At 38.8% G+C, this 21,376-nt stretch overlaps 1 protein-coding gene across 8 annotated transcripts in view; it reads left to right on the top strand.

Annotated features, from left to right (window-relative positions):
- ABL2 (ABL proto-oncogene 2, non-receptor tyrosine kinase) overlaps nucleotides 1-21,376 on the top strand; it is a 119,871-nt gene that overhangs the window by 65,153 nt on the left and 33,342 nt on the right. The window contains exon 1 of one of the 8 annotated variants that reach the window (XM_015122797.3): nucleotides 20,651-20,808. The exons of 4 other annotated variants lie outside the window; for them this stretch is intronic. In XM_015122797.3, the coding sequence (XP_014978283.2) occupies nucleotides 20,697-20,808 (112 nt within the window). In that variant the 5' untranslated portion in view covers nucleotides 20,651-20,696. Of the gene's footprint in view, nucleotides 1-20,650; nucleotides 20,809-21,376 lie in introns of those variants that run through there. 3 more of the 8 variants (XM_015122815.3, XM_015122856.3, XM_015122840.3) reach the window with 3 other exon arrangements.

Genomic DNA, 21,376 nt, shown 5'->3' with positions numbered 1-21,376 from the left:
TTCAGAGACAGACTGTTGGCTAGGTTTTAAATGCAGGTTCTGCTATAATTCACCTTGTGATCTCAGACAAGTTAATTACTTGATAGGATTATTATAAGAATTAGATAAACTTAAATGATGTATATGAAGCGCTTGACATATAGCTGTATTTAAACCTTTCTTTTTTCTCTCAGTTCTTATCTCAAGAGTCCATTCCCTATAATACTAGTTTTCTGAGATGCTTAGTGAAAAGAATATCTGTGAGAAAAGAAATCTGAGATATGTTACATGCTCTAGCTATCTTTTGGGTTTTTTTTTTAGACAGAGTCTCTCTCTGTTGCTCAGGCTGGAATGCAGTGGCATGATCTCGGCTCACTGCAACCTCTCCCTCCTGGGTTCAAGCAATTCTCCTGCCTCAGCCTCCCAGGTAGCTGCGATTACAGACATACATCACCATGCCCGGCTAATTTTTTTGTATTTTTAGTAGAGAAGGGATTTCACCATATTGGTCTGGCTGGTCTTGAGCTCCTGACCTCAGGTGATCTGCCTGCCTTGGCCTCCCAAAGTGCTAGGATTACAGGTGTGAGCCACCACGCCCTGCCTCTAGCTATCTTTTGGATGGTTTCTAGGAATGTGAATGTATTAATGGCTTTTATAAGTTAGCCATTTCTTTATTGTTGGACTTGTTACATTCAGCATTTTCCAATTAGTTATTTGACTGTGGAACACTTGTGACATCTATTTAGCCTACTTTTATGGAACACACTTTGGAAATACTGACTCATTCAGCATGTGTGTTAGTCTATTTTGTGTTGTTATAACAGAATACCTGAGACTGGGTAATTTATAATGAACAGAAGTTCATTTCTCAGAGTTCTGGAGGCTGGGAGGTCCAAGATCAAGGGGCTGGCATCTGTCTTGCTGCATCATGGCAGGAGACATCACCTGGTGGAAGGGCAAAGAGAGGGAGAAAGAGAGCACGAGGGGTAGAACTCTCAGCCTCAAGCTATTTTATACTGCCATTAATCCATTTATGAGGGTAGAACCCTCATGTCCTAAACACCTCCCATTAGGCCCCATCTCCCAACCCTGTTGCATTGAGGATGAAGTTTCTAACATATAAGCTTTGGGGAACATATTCAAACCACAGCAGCATGTTACCTCAGTATGGCACCTGATAAGTACTCGTTATTTCTTTATTGAGAGAGGGTCTCGCTCTGTCATACAGGCTGGAGTACATTAGCACAGTCTCAGCTAACTGCAGCCTTGACCTCCCAGGCTCAAGAAGTCCTCCTGCCTCAGCCTCTGAAGTAGTTTGGACCACAGGCACGCACCACCACGCCTAGCTAATTTTGTTCATTTTTTGTAGAGGTGAGGTCTCACTATGTTTCCCAGGCTGGTCATAAACTCCGGAGATTTTCCCCCCTTGGTCTCCCAAAGTGCCAGGATTACAGGTGTGAGCCACCACACCTGGCCAGGTACTCAGTATTTATCAAACATATTAATGCATGATATCATTTAGTTTTTAAATCTGTTTTTCCTTTTTTTTTTTTTTCTTTTCTTTTGAGGCAGGGTCTCACTGTTATCCAGGCTAGTCTTGAACTCCTGAGCTCAAGTGATCCTCCTGCCTGAGCCTCCCAAGGAGCTGAAATTACAGATGTGCACCATTGTGCCAGGCTTAAATCTTGTAAATAAACTTTCAAAAATACTGTAATTCATACCTTGAGATGGGTATGTAGCTTATCAAGCCTTTTGCTTTTTTTAAAGAAAAAAATGTTCTCTGTTAATGACCCTTTATCCCTATTTGTATAGGAAGTTCTAGGCATTTTGGTCCCTAGACTGCTAGCATCAGTATCACCTCTGAATGATATTAGAAATGCAGGCTGGAGGCCGGCGCGGTGGCTCAAGCCTGTAATCCCAGCACTTTGGGAGGCCGAGGCGGGCGGATCACAAGGTCAGGAGATCGAGACCACAGTGAAACCCCGTCTCTACTAAAAATACAAAAAATTAGCCGGGCGCGGTGGCGGGTTCCTGTAGTCCTAGCTACTCAGGAGGCTGAGGCAGGAGAATGGCGTGAACCCAGGAGGCGGAGCTTGCAGTGAGCCGAGATCACGCCACTGCACTCCAGCCTGGGCAACAGCGTGAGACTCCGTCTCAAAAAAAAAAAAAAGAAATGCAGGCTGGGCATGGTGGCTCACACCTGTAATCCCAGCACTTTGGGAGGCCGAGGTGGGAGTATTGCTTGAGGCCAGGTGTTTGAGACCAGCCTTTGCAACAGAGACCCTGTCTCTACAAAAAAATGAAAAAACTAGCCAGGTGTGGTGGCTTGTGCTTATAGTGATATCTCATTGTGGTTTTAATTTGTATTTTCTTTCTTTTTTTTTTTAAGACGGAGTCTCGCTCTGCCGCCCAGGCTGGAATGCAGTGGCCGGATCTCAGCTCACTGCAAGCTCTGCCTCCTGGGTTTACGCCATTCTCCTGCCTCAGCCTCCCAAGTAGCTGGGACTACAGGCGGCCGCCAGGTCGCCCGGCTAGTTTTTTGTATTTTTTAGTAGGGACGGGGTTTCACCGTGTTAGCCAGGATGGTCTCGATCTCCTGACCTCGTGATCCGCCCGTCTCGGCCTCCCAAAGTGCTGGGATTACAGGCTTGAGCCACCGCCCCGGCTGTATTTTCTTAATGGCTGTTGAGCATCTTTTTATGACCCCCCACCTCCCCCCTACCTCACCACACAGAATTATTTGGCTCCAAATGTCAATAGTGTTGTGATTGAAAAACTCTGGATTAAATGATTACATTTGGAAAATTGTAAATCATCGTATATGGTACATAATGTTTGTTTTATTATTAAGAATATAACTAAGATATTTTTAAAAGACTCATATCTCAGTATGTCAAACATGAATTTTTATCATAAAATATAGCATATAAGGAAGATGAAGGAAATTGGAGCAAATCTGTACAATCTTGGACAAGTTATTTACCTGATAGGATTATTATGAGAATTAGATAATTTAGATATGTATTAATTATATACATACTAATCTAATAATTATATACTTATATTTGTTCCAAAAGTTTGGAATTCCAACTTAAGTGGCATTTTGATATATAGGAATGATGTAGAAGTATATACTTTAAAAAAAGGTTTTATTTTTTATTTTAAAATGTATTTTATTTTTAGAGATGGGGGTCTCACTGTGTTGCCCAGGCTGGTCTTGAACTCCTGGCCTCGGGTGATCCTCCTACCTCAGCCTCCCAAATAATTGGGATTGCAGATGTAAGCCACCACCCCTGGCTGAAGTAGATACTTAATATTTATGAGTATTAATAGTTGTATGAATATTATGTAAGTTATATATAAGTATGGTATATAAGATATATATATAAAAATACAAGTTATATATGTTTTTGTTTTGGTTTTTGAGGTGGAGTCTCACTCTGTCACCCAGGCTGGAGTGCAGTGGTGCCATCTTGGCTCACTGTAACCTCCGCCTCCCGGGTTCAAGCAATTCTCCTGCCTCAGCCTCCCCTGTAGCTGGGTCTACAGGTGCATGCCATCACACCCTGCTAATTTTTGTATTTTTAGTAGAGACGGGGTTTCACCATGTTGGCCAGGCCAGTCTCGAACTCCTGACCTCGGTTCATACGCCTGCCTTGGCCTCCCAAAGTGCTAGGATTACAGGCATGAGGCCCCACACCCAGCCTATATGTGTTATATAGGTTATATATACAAGTTATACATGTAAGTATGCAAGTATTTTTATAAGACATTATTTTGTATTAATATAAGCAGTTTCAGAAAAGCGTGTACTTCATTACATCATTTAAACCCATATTATTTGAGAGATTAACAAAATTCTGTATTAATCTATATTGGTCAAGTATAAATCAGTGTAGCAGCCCATGGCTATTAATCAGAATTTTAGGAAGTCTTCAAGGTAATGATAGTTTCAAAAACAACCAAAAATGACACATTTTGAAGTGACAGGCTACCATATTTTCTAGCTCTTTCTTAAACAGATGTATCTCTTAAATTCATGGTCAGAAAATCAACAAATCAGCAGAACCAGAAATCCCATCATAAACAGCTGTTGCTGATAGTTTATGGAATGATGTCAGTATATTTGAGCCAGTATGCTGACTAGGAGTACTTACTCCTTCACCAGCAAGCTGTGATAATCTTCATGTGTTCTGTGACTATTTTACTATGTGTTACATTGCTTGTGGAGCAGTAGTGTAGACCCTCTTTATGAATTGGAAAACTGATTGACCTTAGACCACAGGTTCTAAGGATTACAGATTAAAGAGATTAACTGTACTTAGAGCATGTATTTTATTCACATTAAATTGAATCTAGGTTACATCCAAGTATCCAGTGCAGTCTTATAGTTAGAAAAGGCAGAAACTTCATTGTTAAGGTCTGAAGATAAGGTCTGGTATATACTCCTACCTAATCTTTTCATCTTCATCAATAAAATAAACCAACATTTATAGAGCCCTTGTTTTTATTTTGTTTTATGATCTTTAGTTGTAATTATGCCTTTAATTGTTATGTCATTTCTGTTAGAGTTAGTATTGTTATACTGTTCACTTTTAGATGAGGAAACTGAAGAAATGATCTTAACTTGATCACAGATGTAGTAAGTGGTAGAATTAGGATTCAGACCCAGGGAATCTGGCTCTAGCATCTGTGTTCTTAACTACCATGCTCTACTGCTGATTTATACTCATATAACAGCTGCCATGCAGCTATTATAATTAAATGAATTTCATATTGCCTCACACTTTACATGTGTTAGGTACTCAATAAATGGGAGATGATATTATTATATTCTCATTAAGCACAACTGGAAAGAGTTTTACAAGGCATGACTCTTAACCATCTCTTTAAAAACTAGAAATTACATATTCAAATCAGGACTGTATGCTTTAAATTTTTCCCCACATAATAAGAGTAGGGGCTATATTGAGATAATGATTTTTTTCTGTTAATATGCCATACTATATATCGATTTCCATATGTTGAACTAACCTTGCACTCTAGGGACAAATCATAGTTGGTATAGCAAATAATCTTATTAACCTGCTAGATTTGGTTTGCTAGTATTAAATAATTTATTGAGGACTTTTGCATCTGTATTCATAAGGAATATTGTTCTTTTTGTGTGTGTGTGTGCTACCCTTGTCTGGCTTTATCTTTTCTTAAATTCATTCTTCACTATCCACTCCCTCATCATGGAAAAGGCTGTTAGTCACTCATTTCTAGCCTTAGGTTGGAGGCCGTTTCACTGCATTAAGTGCAGAGAGACAATCAGGTGGTTGTGGGGGTCCCTTAAACTTTCTGGTTTTGATAGTCCAAGACAATTGATCTGTGAAACAGGAGGCAGAATTCCAAATCCTATTCCAGAATTGTATTTCTACACCTTACCACATGGTCTGTTCATCTGCAAAATGGGATAATATAACCTTTTTAGCAGAGTTAACATGAGGATTCATGGTAATATATGTAAAGCACCTGGTTTATATAACCAAGTTTTCAACACCTGTTATGTGTTATTTCTCTCCCATTCTGTATCTTCTAAATTGCTCTTGGATATGGTGGTGCTCAAAAGTCCAGAATTTAATTTTTCCTGTTGTGGAGTTAGTATCTCATTGCTTTTCTCTACCTTTTGCCTGTTCTTTCCTGTCCCCAATCCTAGTCCTCACAATCTGGCTAAGCGTTCAGGAAGAAATCTGATGTCTGATTTATATCCTTTCCTAGACTCTCCTGTAATCTCCTTTTATTTGTGAACACCATATTCCGCCCTTCTGCCATCAAGATAGAATCAGTGGAAATCTAGCAAAACTGAAAAAGAAAATTGAAATGAGCCATAGTTTTGAGATGGTTTAAATACACAAAGTCATTCCTCTTTTAGCCTGGGCCCAGCTATCCTGGTGAAGAAATGCTAGTAGCTCCTACGCTTAAAGAGTCTGTAATTTGGGCCAGGTGCAGTGCCTCATGCCTGTTATCCCAGCACTTTGGGAGACTGATGCAGGAAGATCGCTTGAGGCCAGGAGTTTGAGGCTGCAGTGAGCCTTGATTGCACCATTGCACTCCAGCCTGGACAACAGAGGCAGACTCTGTCTAAAAAAAAAAAAAAAAGATTGTCTTTTGGATAACTTTAAAGGGTCTTTCCTTCCTACCTGATCAATGGACTAGTGCACTGGAAAGACGTTACAGGTTAAGTATCCCTTATTTGAAATGCTTGGGACCAAAAATGTTTCGAATTTTGGATGTGTTTCAGATTTTGGAATATTTGCATGCCAGTTCAGTATCCCTATTTTTTTTTTTTTTTTTTTTTTGGAGACAGAGTCTTCCTCTGTCACCCAGCCTGGAGTGCAGTGACATGATGTTGGCTTACTGCAACCTCTGCCTCCTGGGTTCAAGTGATTTTTCCTGCCTCAGCCTCCCGAGTAGCTGAGATTACAGGCACACGCCATCATGCCCAGCTAAGTTTTTGTATTTTTAGTAGAGACTAGGGTTTCACCATGTTGGCCAGGCTGGTCTCAAACTCTTGACCTCACGTGATCTGCTTGCCTCAGCCTCCCGAAGTTCTGGGATTATAGGCGTGACCGTGCCCAGACAGTATCCCTAATTTGAATATCGAAAATCCTAAATGCTACAGTGAACATTTTCCTTGAGTGTCATGTTCACAGAAAGATTTTGGAGCATTTTAGGTTTTTGGATTAAGAATACTCAACCTGTATAGGTAGTGGTGGTGGAGTTAAAGCAGAGTTTTTGCTGCCTCATGATTTTTACCTCTTCATAAATTAAGCCAGTGATAACAGTGAATTTTATTATGCGTCATTCACTGTTTGATACTGACAGAGCCTATTTATTTATTTATTTAGAGACAGAATCTCACTCTGTTGCCCAAGCTGGAGTGCAGTGGTGCCATCTCGGCTCACTGCAGCCTCTGTTTCCCTGGTTCACGCAGTTCTCCTGTGTCAACTTTCCAAGTGACTTGGACTACAGGTGCCGCCACCATGCCCAGCTAATTTTTTTGTGTTTTTAATAGAGACAGGGTTTCGTCATTTTGACTAGGATGGTCTTTGAACTCCTAGCCTCAAGTGATCCATCCTCCTTGGCTCCCAAAGTGCTGGGATTACAGGTGTGAGCCACCGTGCCTGGCCTAGTAGAGTTTTATTAACTAAAATATGTAATGAAAATTTTCCAGTGCTTTTGTAACTTTTGTGATAGTCTTGCTTGAAGCTGGAGAAAAATGGTGTTCAGCAGTGAAAGCACAGGGACCGAATCCTGAGCATGCTTTTATAGATTATTTGAGCAACAACAAAACTATATTAGTGTGTCCTAAACCAAAATTTTGTAATTTGAAGTCTGGTTTTTTCCTTCTTACTTCTAACACTCATTCTGTATGGACGATCAGAATTCTATTGCTTTGGGTAGCCAGTAGCTGCTGAAATAAGAGTAGTGAATAGGTGCTTTGTTTCTCTTGGTTAAGGCAATTTGAATTCAGCCAGCAGGAGATGGCTTGCAGCCATTACCCAAATATATATAGGGAGTGTATATACATATAGACATACCTCTTCTTAAATATTGGAGAACTAGCTCTGCAGGTCTGAAACAAGAAGAACCTGTTTTGTGTTTGTTTTTGTTTTTGTTTTTAACATCATATGAAAAGCTTGTTACATTAGTACATTATCTACAGTGCGGCAACAGGTGTGTTGAAAGAATAAGGTTAGGGAAACTTTATAAGAAATATTTCCTAATGAATACCCACACATACATTGTCTTTTTTGGTGAGATGTTTGTGAGGTGAGCCATATATTGGGGAAGATATTTGTTCAGCTCATCCTTTTTTTGAGGAGAAACCAAAGGGAAGGACACTGTCTATTCAATTTTTGGTCCAAATAAGGTACTTCCAAGAAGGAAATTGTCCAGTCATACTAGAGAGAAAGTTAACATTTTTTTTGCATGGATTCTAAGTTCTGGCATGAGCTGTATAAATTTTTTTTTTTTTTTTTTTTTAATTGAGGTGGAGTCTCGCTCTGTCTCCCAGACTGGAGTGCAGTCAGTGGCCCGATCTTGGCTTATTGCAACCTCCTCCACCTGGGTTCAAGTGATTCTCATGCCTCAGCCTCCCGAGTAGCTGGGACTAAAGGCGCATGCCACCACGCCTGGCTAATTTTTTTGTATTTTTAATAGAGACAGGGTTTCGCCACATTGGCCAGGCTGGTCTCAAACTCCTGATCTCAGGTAATCTGCCTGCCTCGGCCTCCCAAAGTGCTGGGATTACAGGTGTGAGCCACCGCGCCCGGCCGAGCTGTATAAATTTTAAAAGCTGTTTTCTGAGTCATTGTGTATCCACTTTGGAAAAATTTGTGATTACTTTGTTGCTGGGAGTAAATGGCAGACATTTCCAGTTTCCTTTGATGAAATGGATTGTTTCGTAAGCACATGCACATCATTCCGATTAGTCTCTAAGGTTTAACTCTTAAATGTCATCACATGTATAGGCAGATGAATCAAGATCAGCCCACTTTGGGGCCTGGCTGTTTTCAAAGTCTTCACCAGAAGATAAGAAAAGGAGTTTTTCAGTTCTTTTTTGTACCACTCTCTATTGCACTAGAGAGGCAGCCTGGTATAGTGAAAAGAGCGTGGGCTTTGGAATTAGAAAAGACCTAGGGTTTCGAATCCTGGTTTCACCAACTAGCTCTGGGACTTAAACAAGTTAATTGACATTTCCAAGTATTTGTAAGTTATGATAATAATGCCTGTCTTTCAGGACAAGACTGTAGGTAATGATGTTATAAATTACGGTATATCAAAAGTACTTGGGGCTGCTATGTGCAAGGTACAGTGATTAAATACAGAGGAAAATCCGTGATTATACTGTCAAATGCTAACAGCTGTTTAAAGATGAGTCTTTCCCAAATTTGAATACTGTAATAATTTTCTGAGAACAACTATACCTTTAATAAGGCAAATAATAATCTAATAAATAATGAGAAGTGATGCTATTAAGGAGATGATATTAAGAGGTTCTTTTGGCCAGAACACAAGAATTCCTATGTTCTACCCTAGGTCAGTCCTTCAGCCAGTATTCTGTTTCAAGAATGAAATCTGCACATGGTACTAAGCAAGGCAGAATTACACTTTCTGTCATCATCATCAGCAGTAGGTTTGGCCTCAAGCCCCAGTGAAGAAACATAATTGGTTAGGACCGAATTGGAGATCTTACCTTTCTAGTTGCATGAAAGGGCCATACTTCTAATAAGAGGCAGGAGGAAAACACAGTAGACACAATATGTGGCTCAGTCAGTTTCCGAATATAATAAATTATAGCAAGTCCTCTATTTCCTTGAGGATAGAGTCGAAAGACAAGATCCTGATTGTTCCTTGTGAGAAGAATGAAGAGCTGGGTGAGGAGAGAGGAGATGTGGAACATCTCTTTCATAGAGACCAACACATAATTAAGTGTAACATTTAAAAACTAAAAACTCATTGGAATAAATTTCTGAAGTATTTAAACTTCGAAAACTTTGCTATTTGACTTGGGGAACTTGTGGGGATTATTTATACTTTTGGGCAGTTGCTTTTTGGCCATAATGTGATAGATGAATGTTGTAGCAGTTCAGGCAAGGAAATAATGAGCTGAATTAAGATAGTGGTACAAAATGAAGAGGAACGGATGGATTTGAGAGACATTTAAGAGGTATGATTCATAGGATATACTTATAGAGCGAATTAGGGAAGAAAGAGGACTCTAGAATGATCTTGATGTTTCTGGGTTGGATGCCTGGATATGCCATTAGCAACAAAACACACACATGTACATGTGCGTAAAACAGAAGAGAAACAAACCAGGAGTAGGATCAAAATGGATTTTTGTTGCCTTTAGGATATCCAAAAGTACCTACTTATCCATAGGCTATAGGAATCAAGCAATCTGTTAATCAGGAAAGTGTTCTGGGCTGGTGATATTTGGGAGCTATGGTAGGTTGAAAAGTATCCCCTCAAAAGATCCATGTCCTAATCCGTGGAACCTATGAATGTTACCTCTCATGGCAAAAATAAAGTTGGGGGTGGGGGAAATTTGTGGTCTTTACATGTGATAGGGAGCTTATCCTGGATTATTGAGTTGAACCCTAAATGCTGCCATCACGTATGACAGAGGGAGATTTCACACATGCATAGGAGAAGGCAATGTGAACCTGGAACAGCGAGAGATTTGAAGATCCTGGCCTTGACGATTGGAGGGATTACAAGCCAAAGAATATTGGCAGCCACTAGAAGCTGGAAGGGGCAAGAAATGGATTCTCCTTGGAGTCTCCCACTGACACCTTTATTTTGTCCCAGTGTTGCTCATTTCAGACTTCTGGCCTCCCAAACTATGAGAGAATGCATTTCTGTCGGGTTAAGCCATCTAGTATATGGTTATAGCAGCTGCAGAAAACTAATACAGGAACCAGTAGCCTAGAGTTTATAATTAAAAGAATTGGGTGTGAATGACTTCACCTAGGGAGGATGCATGAAATGAACAGGAAAGAGTAATGAGGTTAGAAATTTCTGTTATCCGGCACCATCCAGAAATGTATTCTTCTGGATTAGAAAGTATTTCAGAAGTTGAGTATAAAATCTTATAATTATTGCCACTCTTCTCATTGATAAAAATGTTTTTGAATGCTAATAACTTCTTTTGTTTTCTGTAAAATGTTGAGCGATGTTTAGTACTTCTGAATTTGTATCCTTAATGGAAATACCTCACTTACATTCTAGTCTTGTTCTTGCAACTCTTTCTTTGATATCTGGGTGTTACTTTATATTCATTTTGCTCCAAACCAGAGATTTAATATTTGTTTCCTTTCCTATATTCTTTATTTCCAGATAATTATCAAATCCCTTCTCCAAAAGATTTTTTGAATCTGTCTGTTCTCCATTCTGTGGCCAGGCCCTTATCATCACACTTTAGTTTTCTGCAGCAGATTTTTAGTTATTCTCTGCAACTTCAGGTGGTTTCTGAGAAGTCTTATAGATCAGTATTGTTTAAATAGCACATTGTGCTACTACTACTCACAAACCTAGAATGATTCCTTGTTGCTTACTGTGATAAGTCTGAATTCTTTGGTCTGAATGTCAAGAAAATGTCATTTGGCCCACATATATTTCACCTTATTTACTTACACACACACACGCACGTACGCACACAAACACATGCAGTCATCTCTAATCAGGCCAAATTCATCGTGCAAAAAACTCAGTGAGCTGGATTAAGGAATGTACCACCTGAGCTCCTCTTCAGGGAGCTGGTTTCTGAAGGTTCACAGGAAATGTAACAAGATGAAGAAATGATTTACTAAAAATACTCTCAGAGAAAGTATGTAGCTTTGGGAAATATTTTCATAAGCAGTTTGGGCTAGTGTGTGAGACCACCAAAGGACATGCCAAACTGACACTTGAGATCAGTAATTCTGATTAACTGCAGGGCTTTTAGCTGAGTCAAGACTCCAAGTTAGGGACAAAGGTGAATTCTTCAGAACCGGAGCAGAGGTATAATGTAAACTTGAGGCTTCTCCCTGAGTAAATGTTGAACACACATTGGTATTGGTTTGAAGAAGTATTAATTATTAGCCTACCCAGGTTTCCACATCTTGATCTGGCCTTGAATTTGGACTACCTTTCCCCACTATGTCTTTGTTTATATTGTTTTTTTCTGCTTAGAAAAATGTGCTCTTCCTTTATCTGTAATAGAAGACTTAGAATCCAGCAGGTTGATGTCTATGGTTATATAATCAGAAAAGGCTCCTACTCTAGCAGGAGGAAATGCATCCTGTTTGAACCTTAAAGTGTATGGTTTGGATAGGTATAGAGCATGCATTTTCAACGGGGGTGATAACAACTTAGATATTTACAATGGTTTGTGATACTCCAAAGCTCAATGCTACGCTAAAAAATTTTTATCGTGTCAGCATTTAATTTCTCTTGTTAGGGAGAAATTGAATTAAAATCAATGAATTATATTTACTTAAATTTAATTTTATTCCATGGAGTAATGGTTATGAAAAAAAAAAAGTTGAGAAACATTGATGTAGAAAAAGAGAAAAATGCTGTTATAGCTTTCACTTTTTGTGGCAAGAAGTCTCACGTACTGAAGTTTTAAAATGAGTTAATCCTTTTTTTGTCAATTATTAGCAAAGCACTTTGCTGACTTCATTGGAAGCATTCATTCTGTACCTATAGAAACTTGAGAAAAAAATACATAAAAACAGGGTGTATAAATTATAGTAAATATAGTATAGAGGATGTCCCATATTAGTATAACAATTGCTATTTTAGGCAATGGGTGCTTTGAGCTTAGGCAAAGGAGGAGATTACTTGATCTAAAATGACCAGAGGTCAGGTTCAAGGAGAATCTAGGAACTGAAACTATACCTTGAAAGAAATACAGGATTTGAATACACAGAGGGGGAGAATAAGCATAGTTGTGATTAAAACACCATCTTGATTTTTTGTGAATGTGAGTGTATGAGAGGTAGGGAACTATCCTCTTTAACTATAGTCATACCTTGGAGATATTGCAAGTTTGGTTTCACACCACTGCAGTGAAGTGAGTAGCACCATAAAATGAGTCAAACAATTTTTTTTTGTTTGTTTCCCAGTGCATATAAAAGTCGTGTTTGTGCTATACTGTGGTCTACCAAGTATGTAATTAGCATTATGTCTATTAAAAAAGGACATGCCTTAATTGAAAAATACTTTATTGCTAAAAAATGCTGATGATCATCTAAGACTTTAGCAAGTTGTTTTTTTGGTGGAAGGCCTGGCCCCAACATTGATGGCTGCTGAGATTGGGGTGGTGGTTGCTGAAAGTTGGGAAGTTGGGGTGGCTGTGGCAATTTCTTAAAATAAGACAACAATGAAGTTTACCAAATCCATTGACATTTTCTTTCATGAACGATTTCTCTGTAGAATGCAGTGCTTTTTGATAGCATTTTACCTACAGTAGAACTTCTTTGAAAATTAGAGTCAATCCTCTCAAATCCTGCTGCTGTGAACTAAGTTCATGTAATAGTCTAAATTCTTTGTCATAATTCAACAGTATTCCCAGCATCTTCACCAGGAGTAGATTCCATCTCACGAAACCACTTTCTCTGCCCACTCACAAGAAGCCACTCCTCATCCGTTCAGGTTTTGTCATGAGATTGCAACAATTGAGTCACATCTTCAGACTCCACTTGTAATTCTAGTTCTCTTGTCTTTTCTACCACATCTGCAATGACTTTCTCCCCTGGAGTCTTGAACTCCTCAAAGTTACGCATGAGGATTGGAATCAACTTATTCCAAACTCCCCTTAATGTTGCTATTTTGACCTCTTCCCATGAATGATGAATGCTCTTAATGGCATCTAGAATGGTAGATCCTTTCTAAAAGATTCTCAATTTATTTTAACAGATCCATCAGAGAACTCATTATGGCAGCTATTACTGTACAAAATGTTTTGTTTCATTTTTGAAATGGGGTCTTGCTTTGCTGCCCAGGCTGGAGTGCAGTGTACCATGGCTCACTGCAGTTTTGACCTCCTGGACTCAAGTGATCCTCCCACCTCAGCCTCCCTAATAGTTGGGACTACAGGTGTGCACCACCATGCCTGGATAATTTAAAAAAAAAAAAAAATTTTTTTTTTTTTTGGTGTAGATGGGGTCTCATTATGTTGCCCAAGCTGGTCTTGAACTCCTGGCCTAAAGCAGCCCTCCCACCCCAGCCTCCCAAAGTACTGGGATTGCAGGCATGAGACACCATGCCTGGCCCAAAATGTATTTCCTAAGTAATAAGACTTGAAAGTTGAAATTACTCCTTGATTTATGGACTGCAGAATGGATGTCATGTTCACAGGCATGAAAACAACGTTTCATTAATTGTACCGGGTGACCAAGTGCATTATCAATGAGCAGTAATATTTGGAAAGGAATCTTTTTTATTCTAAGCTGTAGGTCTCAACAGTGGGCTTAAAATATTCACTAAACCATGCTGTACATGGATGTGCTCTTATCCAGGCTTCGTTGTTCCATTTATAGAGCGTAAGTGGAGTAGATTTAGTGTAACTCTTAAAGGTCCTAAGATTTTCAAAATGGTAAATGAGCACTGACTTCAGTTTAAAGTCACCAGCAACATTCACCGCTAACCAGAGAATCAACCTGTCCTTTGAAGCTAGACATTCTCCTCTCTAGCTATGAAAGTCCTAGATGTCATCTTATTCCAATTGAAGGATGTTTCATCTACACTGAAAATCTGTAGTTTAGTGTGGCCACATTCATCAGTGATCTTAGCTGGATTTTCTTATTTGCTGCAGCTTCTAAATCAGCACTTGCTGCTTCACCTTGTACTTTTGTGTTAAGGAGATGGCTTCTTTTCCTCAAATCTCATGAAACAACCTCTGCTAGCTTCAAACTTTTCTTCTGCAGCTTCCTTACCTCTCAGCCTTCACAGAATTGAAGAGAGTTGGGGCCTTGCTTTGGATTAGGCTTTGGTTTAAGGCAATATTGTGGCTGGTTTGCAAACCACTCAGATTCTCCATTATCAGCAATAAGGCTGTTGTTTCACTTTCTTAACGTGTTTGGGTTTACTAGAGTAGCACTTTTAATTTTCTTCAGGAACTTTTCCTTTGCATTCACAACTTGGCTAACTTGTACGAGAGACATCGTTTTTTAGCCTATCTCAACTTTTGACATTCTTGCCCACTGAACTTATTCCTTTCTACTTTTTGGTTTAAAGTTAGAGACATGCAACTCTTCCTTTCACTGGAACACTTAGAGGCCATTATAAATTGGTCTAATTTCTTTTCTTTTTTACTTTTTTTTTTTTTCCCAAGACGGAGTCTTGCTCTGTTGCCTAGGTTGGAGCGCGGTGCAGTGATCTCAGCTCACTGCAACCTCTGCCTCCCAGATTCAAGCAATTCTACTGCCTCAGCCTCCTGAGTAGCTGGGATTACAGGTATGTGCCACCACGCCCAGCTCATTTTTGTATTTTCAGTAGAAATGGGGTTTCACCATGTTGGCCAGGCTGGTCTCGAACTCCTGACCTTGTGATCTGTCCACCTCAGCCTCCCAAAGTGCTGAGATTACAGGTGTGAGCCACTGCGCCCAGTTTTGGCCTAATTTTAATATTGTTGTGTCTCAGGGAGTAGGGAGGCTTGAGGAGAGGGAGTGAGACAGGGAAACAGCTGATCAGTGGAGTGGTCATGATTAATTTTACTGTCTCATATGGTGCAGTTTGTGGCACCCCAAAACAATGACAGTAGTCAAAGGTCACTGATCACAGATCACCATAATAAATATGATAACAATGAAAAAATTTGAAATATTGTGAGAATTACCACAAGGTGACACAGAAACATGAAGTGAGCACTTGATGGAAAAATGGTGCTGGCCAGGTGCGGTGGTTCACACCTGTAATACCAGCACTTTGGGAGGCCGAAGTGGGCAGATCGCTTTGAGCTAGGAGTTCGAGACCAGCCTGGTCTCGAATGTGGTGATGCCACTTCTCTACAAAAAAATACAAAAATTAGCCGGGGGTGGTGGCCCACGCATGTGGTCCCAGCTACTCAGGAGGCTAAGGCTGGAGGATTGCTTGAACCTGAGAGGTGGAGGTTGCAGTGAGCTGAGATCACACCACTGCACTCCAGCCTGGGCAATAGAGTGAGACTTTGTCTCAAAAAAAAAAAAAAAAAAAAAAAAAGAAAAAAGAAAAGAAAAATGGTGCTGATAGACTTGCTCAATGCAGGGTTGCCACAAACCTTCAATTTGTGAAAAAAACAGCATCTGCAAAGCACAGTAAAGCAAAGAATAATAAAACAACATGTACTTATACTATTATTGACTAACCTAAAGAGAGTTAGTCTTGCAAAAGTTGAGGCCCCTCTATTGCTTTTTTAAAAAAAGTTTATAGATTTGGAGGGTACAAGTGCAGTTCTTCCATGGGCATATTGTCTAGTGGTGAAGTCTGGGCTTCTAGTATAACCATCACCTGAATAGCATACATGACATGGGACCCAATAGGTAGTATTCCACCTTTTACAGTCTCCAAAATATATTATCCCATTCTGTAGGTCCATGTGTACCCATTGTTTAGCTCCCACTTACAATGAGAACATAGGGGTTTTGGCTTTCTGTTTTTGAGTCATTTCACTTAGGGTGATGACCTCTAGTTCCAACCGTGTTGCTGCAAAATACGTGATTTTATTCTTCTTTATGGCTAAGTAGTATTCTGTGGTATATCTGTACCATATTTTAAAAAATCCAGTCATCTATTGATGGGCACTTAGGTTAATTCCATGATTTTACTATTGTGAATAGTGCTGCAATAAATACATGGAGTGCAAGTGTCTTTTTGATAGAATGATTTCTTTTCCTTTGGGTAGATATCCAGTAGTGGGATTGCTGGAAATATAGTTCTACTTGTAGTTCTTTGAGAAATCTCTATATTTTCCATAGAGGTTGTGCTAACTTACATTTCCACCAGCAGTAAATAAGTGTTCCCTTTCCTCTGCATCCTTGCCAACATCTGTTGGTTTTTTGTTTTTGTTTTTTTTAAATAATGGCCATTTTGACTGGTGCAAAATTATATCTTACTGTGGTTTTAATTTGCATTTCTTTGATTAGTGATTTGACCATTTATTCGTATGTTTGTAAGCCACTTATATGTCGTCTTTTGGAAAATGTCTGTTCATGATCTTTGCCTACTTTTTTTACTTTTTTTTTTTTTTTTTTTTTTAAAGACAGGATCTGGCTCTGTCATGTGGGCTGGAGTGCAGTGGCGTGATCTTGGCTCATTACAGCCTCAACCTCCCAGGCTCAGGCCATCTCTGGGCTGATAAGAGTCTATAGTTGTCACCAGTAAAGGAGAATTTGTATCCTGTCTTTAGGTAGAAAAGCAAGAGGATATGGGGAGATTTTCCCCTATTCATTACTTTAGGCTCAAAAATAATTTTTATGTCAGAGACATATTTTGGGGTGATATATCTTTTTCCTTTCCTTTTTCCTCATGGCAGAAGGCAAAGGAGAAGCAGGCACCTTCCTCACAGGGTGGCAGGATTTAGTGAGTACAAGCAGAGGAAATGCCAGATGTTTATAAAAATCATCACATCTTGTGAGACTCACTATCACGAGAACAGCATGGGGGAAAATGCCCCCATGATCCGATTACCTCCGCCTGGTCCCGCCCTTGACACGTAGGGATTTATGGGGATTACAATTCAACATGAGATTTTGGGTAGGGACACAGCCAAACCATATCACTTGGGTCTCAAACCCAAGATATCTCATTATATATATGCAAATATTCCAAAATCTGAAAAAATTTAAAACCTGAAACACTTCAGGTCTCAAGCGTTTTGGATAAGGTATACTCAACCTGTACTACTGCTGCTTCTGAGTGAATTACATGGCCATCTACCCAGTTACAGTAAAGCCTAAAACCTGGCAGCCTTTGTTTATTTTCTCCTCCTCTCTTATGTTATATCCAAGTAATCTTTAAGCCCTATTGATTCCCTCTTCAAACCATATCGTTAAGTACTTCCACTTTTCTTTGTCTCCACTGCCACCATCCTGTTCTTAGCTGACATGATCCCATTGCTGAACTTCTGCATAGTTTTCTGCTTCTCATTTGGTTCTCAATGTAAGTCATTTTTTTTTTTTTTTTCATGTAATAATGGTCTTTTAAAAAATGGAAATCAGCAGCCTGGCCAACATGGCAAAACCCCGTCTCTACTAAAAATACAAAACTTAGCCAGGCATGGTGGTGCACACCTTGTAATCCCAGCTACTCAGGAGGCTGAGGCAGGATAATCACTTGAACCTGGGAGGTAGACGTGCAGTGAGCCAAGATCATGCCACTGTACTCCAGCCTGGGAGACAGAGCAAGACCCTGTCTGAAAAAAAAAAAAAAGATCAGACCATGTGGCCACCCTGCTTAAAACTGGTCACTGGATTTCCATTGTACTTGGAATAGAATCCTAAATCCTTAAGCACTTGATTTGGCCAGCCCCTGTCTACCTTACTTTGTTTCATGCTCATCTTCTGACTTCCTTAACAGTAGCCACACTTCTTATTTCCTGTACATACCAGGTTCTTTTCCTACCTCAGGGTTTTTGCATTGCACTTGCTGCATTCTCTACTCAGAATGCCCCTGCTCGTCCTCATCTTTGCTTAGATTCTTCTTTTGCTTCTGGCCTTAGTTTGTCATGTTCATTAAAGTAATGCACTTTCCTACCTCAACCTATTAGAGATTTGAAAAAACTCTTAATTCTTTTTTGAAAAGTACTTATTTTTAAGTAAAAATACGTTGTTAACGTAATGGGTTTATTGTTATTTTAGAATTAATATATATTCAAATTTCTCAGTAAAAATTTCAGGTTTAATTTCAAATGTGGTAAATACTGATAGCTATAACAAACAAAAGGCCTTTGGAAACCTTAATAATTTTAATTTTTAATTATGACAAAGTATCACAGAATTTACTATTTTAACTATTCCTAGATGTACAGTCCAGTAGGATTAAATATATTCATAATGTTACATAGCTACCCATTTGCAGAACTAGACTTCCAGAACTAGAAAAATTCTAAATATTTCATGTAAGTAGAATTATATAATATTTGCCTTGATATGTCTTGCTTATTTCACTTAGCATCATATTTTCAAGGCCCATGTACATTGTAACATATATCAAAATTTCATTCTTTTTATGGCTAAGTAATATTTCATTATATGTATAGGCCACCTTTTGTTTATCCATTTATCTCCTCTTTATTCCAAATTATGATATAAGTAATTGAAAATGTAACTACTAATTATTGGTAATTTAAATAGAAGATTTATTGATTAAATAGTAAATCATATAGTATAGAGTCTACATATGGATGTTGAAGGTCCTTTCCCATACATTTTTTTCTATAATCTGGAGAATGAGATATTCAATGTGGTATTTGAAATTCTTAGTCATAATTGTGGTTACCTTTAGTCATCTAACTCTTTATTTGTCCCTTGATGTTGAAAGTACTGGCTTTATAAAGGATAATTTTATTGAAAACATAAGCTTTGTTATTTTAAATAGTTAATAATTACCTACATTAAAGTTATTCTTTCTCTAATAAGGTTAAGTTACCATTTTATTTTTCAATTTTCTCTAAGGCTGTTTCAGTCCTGTCATCCTATTATCTTACCCTGTTACTTTTATTGACCTAGAACGGGCTGGTGCATATTAGGTGTTTAATAAATATTTATTGAGTGAATGAGTTCTCAGTTACACAATTAAACACTCTTTTTTTTTTGAGACAGAGTCTCACACTGTCGCCCAGGCTGGAGTGCAGTGGCGCGATCTCGACTCACTGCAAGCTCCACCTCCTGGGTTCACGCCATTCTCCTGCCTCAGCCTCCCAAGTAGCTGGGACTACAGGTGCCCACCACCATACCCGGCTGATTTTTTGTATTTTTAGTAGAGACAGGGTTTCACCGTGTTAGCCAGGATAGTTCATGATCCACATGCCTCCGCCTCCCAAAGTGCCGGGAGTACAGACGTGAGCCGCGGTGCCCGGCCTACACTCTTTAATGTTATTTATGTAGATCATACATTAAAGTCATCTATTATTTGTAGGTTTTGCTAGTTTAATTCTCTAGTACAAAGTACTATCATTTTTAGGTTTTTAAATTTTATTTAGCTTTGTTCCTGTTTATTAACAAAGATTGGACTTTTTACTTTAAAAACTTTTAACACTCAGGCTGGGCATGGTGGCTCACGCCTGTAATCCCAGCATTTTGGGGGGCCGAGGCAGGTGGATCACGAGGTCAGGAGTTTGAGACCAGCCTAGCCAACATAGTGAAACCCCGTCTCTTCTAAAAATACAAAAAACTGGGCGTGGTGGCGGGCACCTGTAATCCCAGCTACCTGGGAGGCTGAGGCAGGAGAATTACTTGAACCCGGGAGGTGGAGATTGCAGTGAGCCGAGATCACGCCACTGCACTCTAGCCTGGGCGACAGAGCGAGACTCTGTCTCAAAAAAAAAAAATAAATAAAAATAAATAAATAAACTTTTAACACTCAAAAGTTTTCAACACTGTATTGCTATGTTTTTAACCTTTATTACACTGTAGAGCCAAATTATTAGCAAAAGCAGTTATTTCTTGGCTTCTGTGCTCGTGAATCAGATCACAGCTATTTCTTTGACTTTGGCTTTGTGGTTTCTTGAACTATTTAAGTGATGTAAAGATGAGTCTTGTTAGGCGTTTCCTTTCTTTTAAAAGTGTATTTCGTGTTTTATTGTAAACAGGTTTTCTCCAAGGAAACTTTTCTCTATAATCTCACCTCATCATCTCCCTATAAAATAGAGATATATTAATTTCTACATTATTTTATTATTAGGCTGTTTGTTGTACATATGTATGTTGGTTTTTATTTTACTTCTATTTTAAAAGTATTCCCAGAGATTTTGAAGTAACTCCATTCTGACTCATTCTTTTGTGGATTACTGGAAATGTTCCTTTAGGTCACTCTCCACCCACTTTGGGAATTGTGAATGCTCTACCATTTTATTGGTTCCCTCTGGCCACTGAGTACATGAGTAAATGTCACATGCATGTGGTATTGCTTGTCAGAGAATGGAATTCTAAGACTTCCTCTTTACACAGAACAGTTTAACTTTTGTGCTTCTGGGCGGAGGTATGGTCCTTGGGACAGTTCTCCTTCCACCTAATAGTTATGGCAGAGATCAGGACACTTCACTTTGCTGCCTGTGCACTGAGGCCTCAGAGTCTACTCTACCCGACATGACAGGTATGGTTCAGAGTTGATAGTTTCGGGGAGGCTTGATAACCACATTAATCAAGTGTGAATGAAGATTTCAAAAAAATTCATCTTACCTACTACTGTTTTTTGTCTTCATTCTTGGTCAGTGAAAGTTTGTGTGGTTTCTTGGGGGAATATCTCATAGTAGGATCTCAATAAATACTTACTGAATGGAAGAATGTATGGATAATATGTAATATTTTGTAATAGTAAGATACAGATGGGAAGAACTTAAGCTATATTGAAAACTGTTGAATAATTTACCTTACATAATTTTTAAAAGAAGTTATTAAAACTTATTAGCTTCTTAGAGAATATACAGTCAGATAAAATAGAATTCTGACAAGATAAATGTTTATAAAATACTTGAAAATGCCTAAACTGAAAATTTTTAATATTAATTTCTCCAATTACTACCTGACAAATTTCTAATTAAACTGATAAAAGTTATTGAATGACTAATTGGTGAAAAGTGTTTTTAATACAATTAAACATTAAGCTTAGGAATTTTCTCAGTTTGAGTTTTATTATTTTGGGTTTTAACTTTTTTAATCAT

This window comes from Macaca mulatta, chromosome 1 (assembly GCF_049350105.2).
Source record: "Macaca mulatta isolate MMU2019108-1 chromosome 1, T2T-MMU8v2.0, whole genome shotgun sequence".
NCBI classification, from domain to species: Eukaryota; Metazoa; Chordata; class Mammalia; order Primates; family Cercopithecidae; genus Macaca; species Macaca mulatta.
The sequence above is the reverse complement of the archived record's forward strand: the minus strand, read 5'-3'. Positions and strand labels throughout refer to the sequence as shown.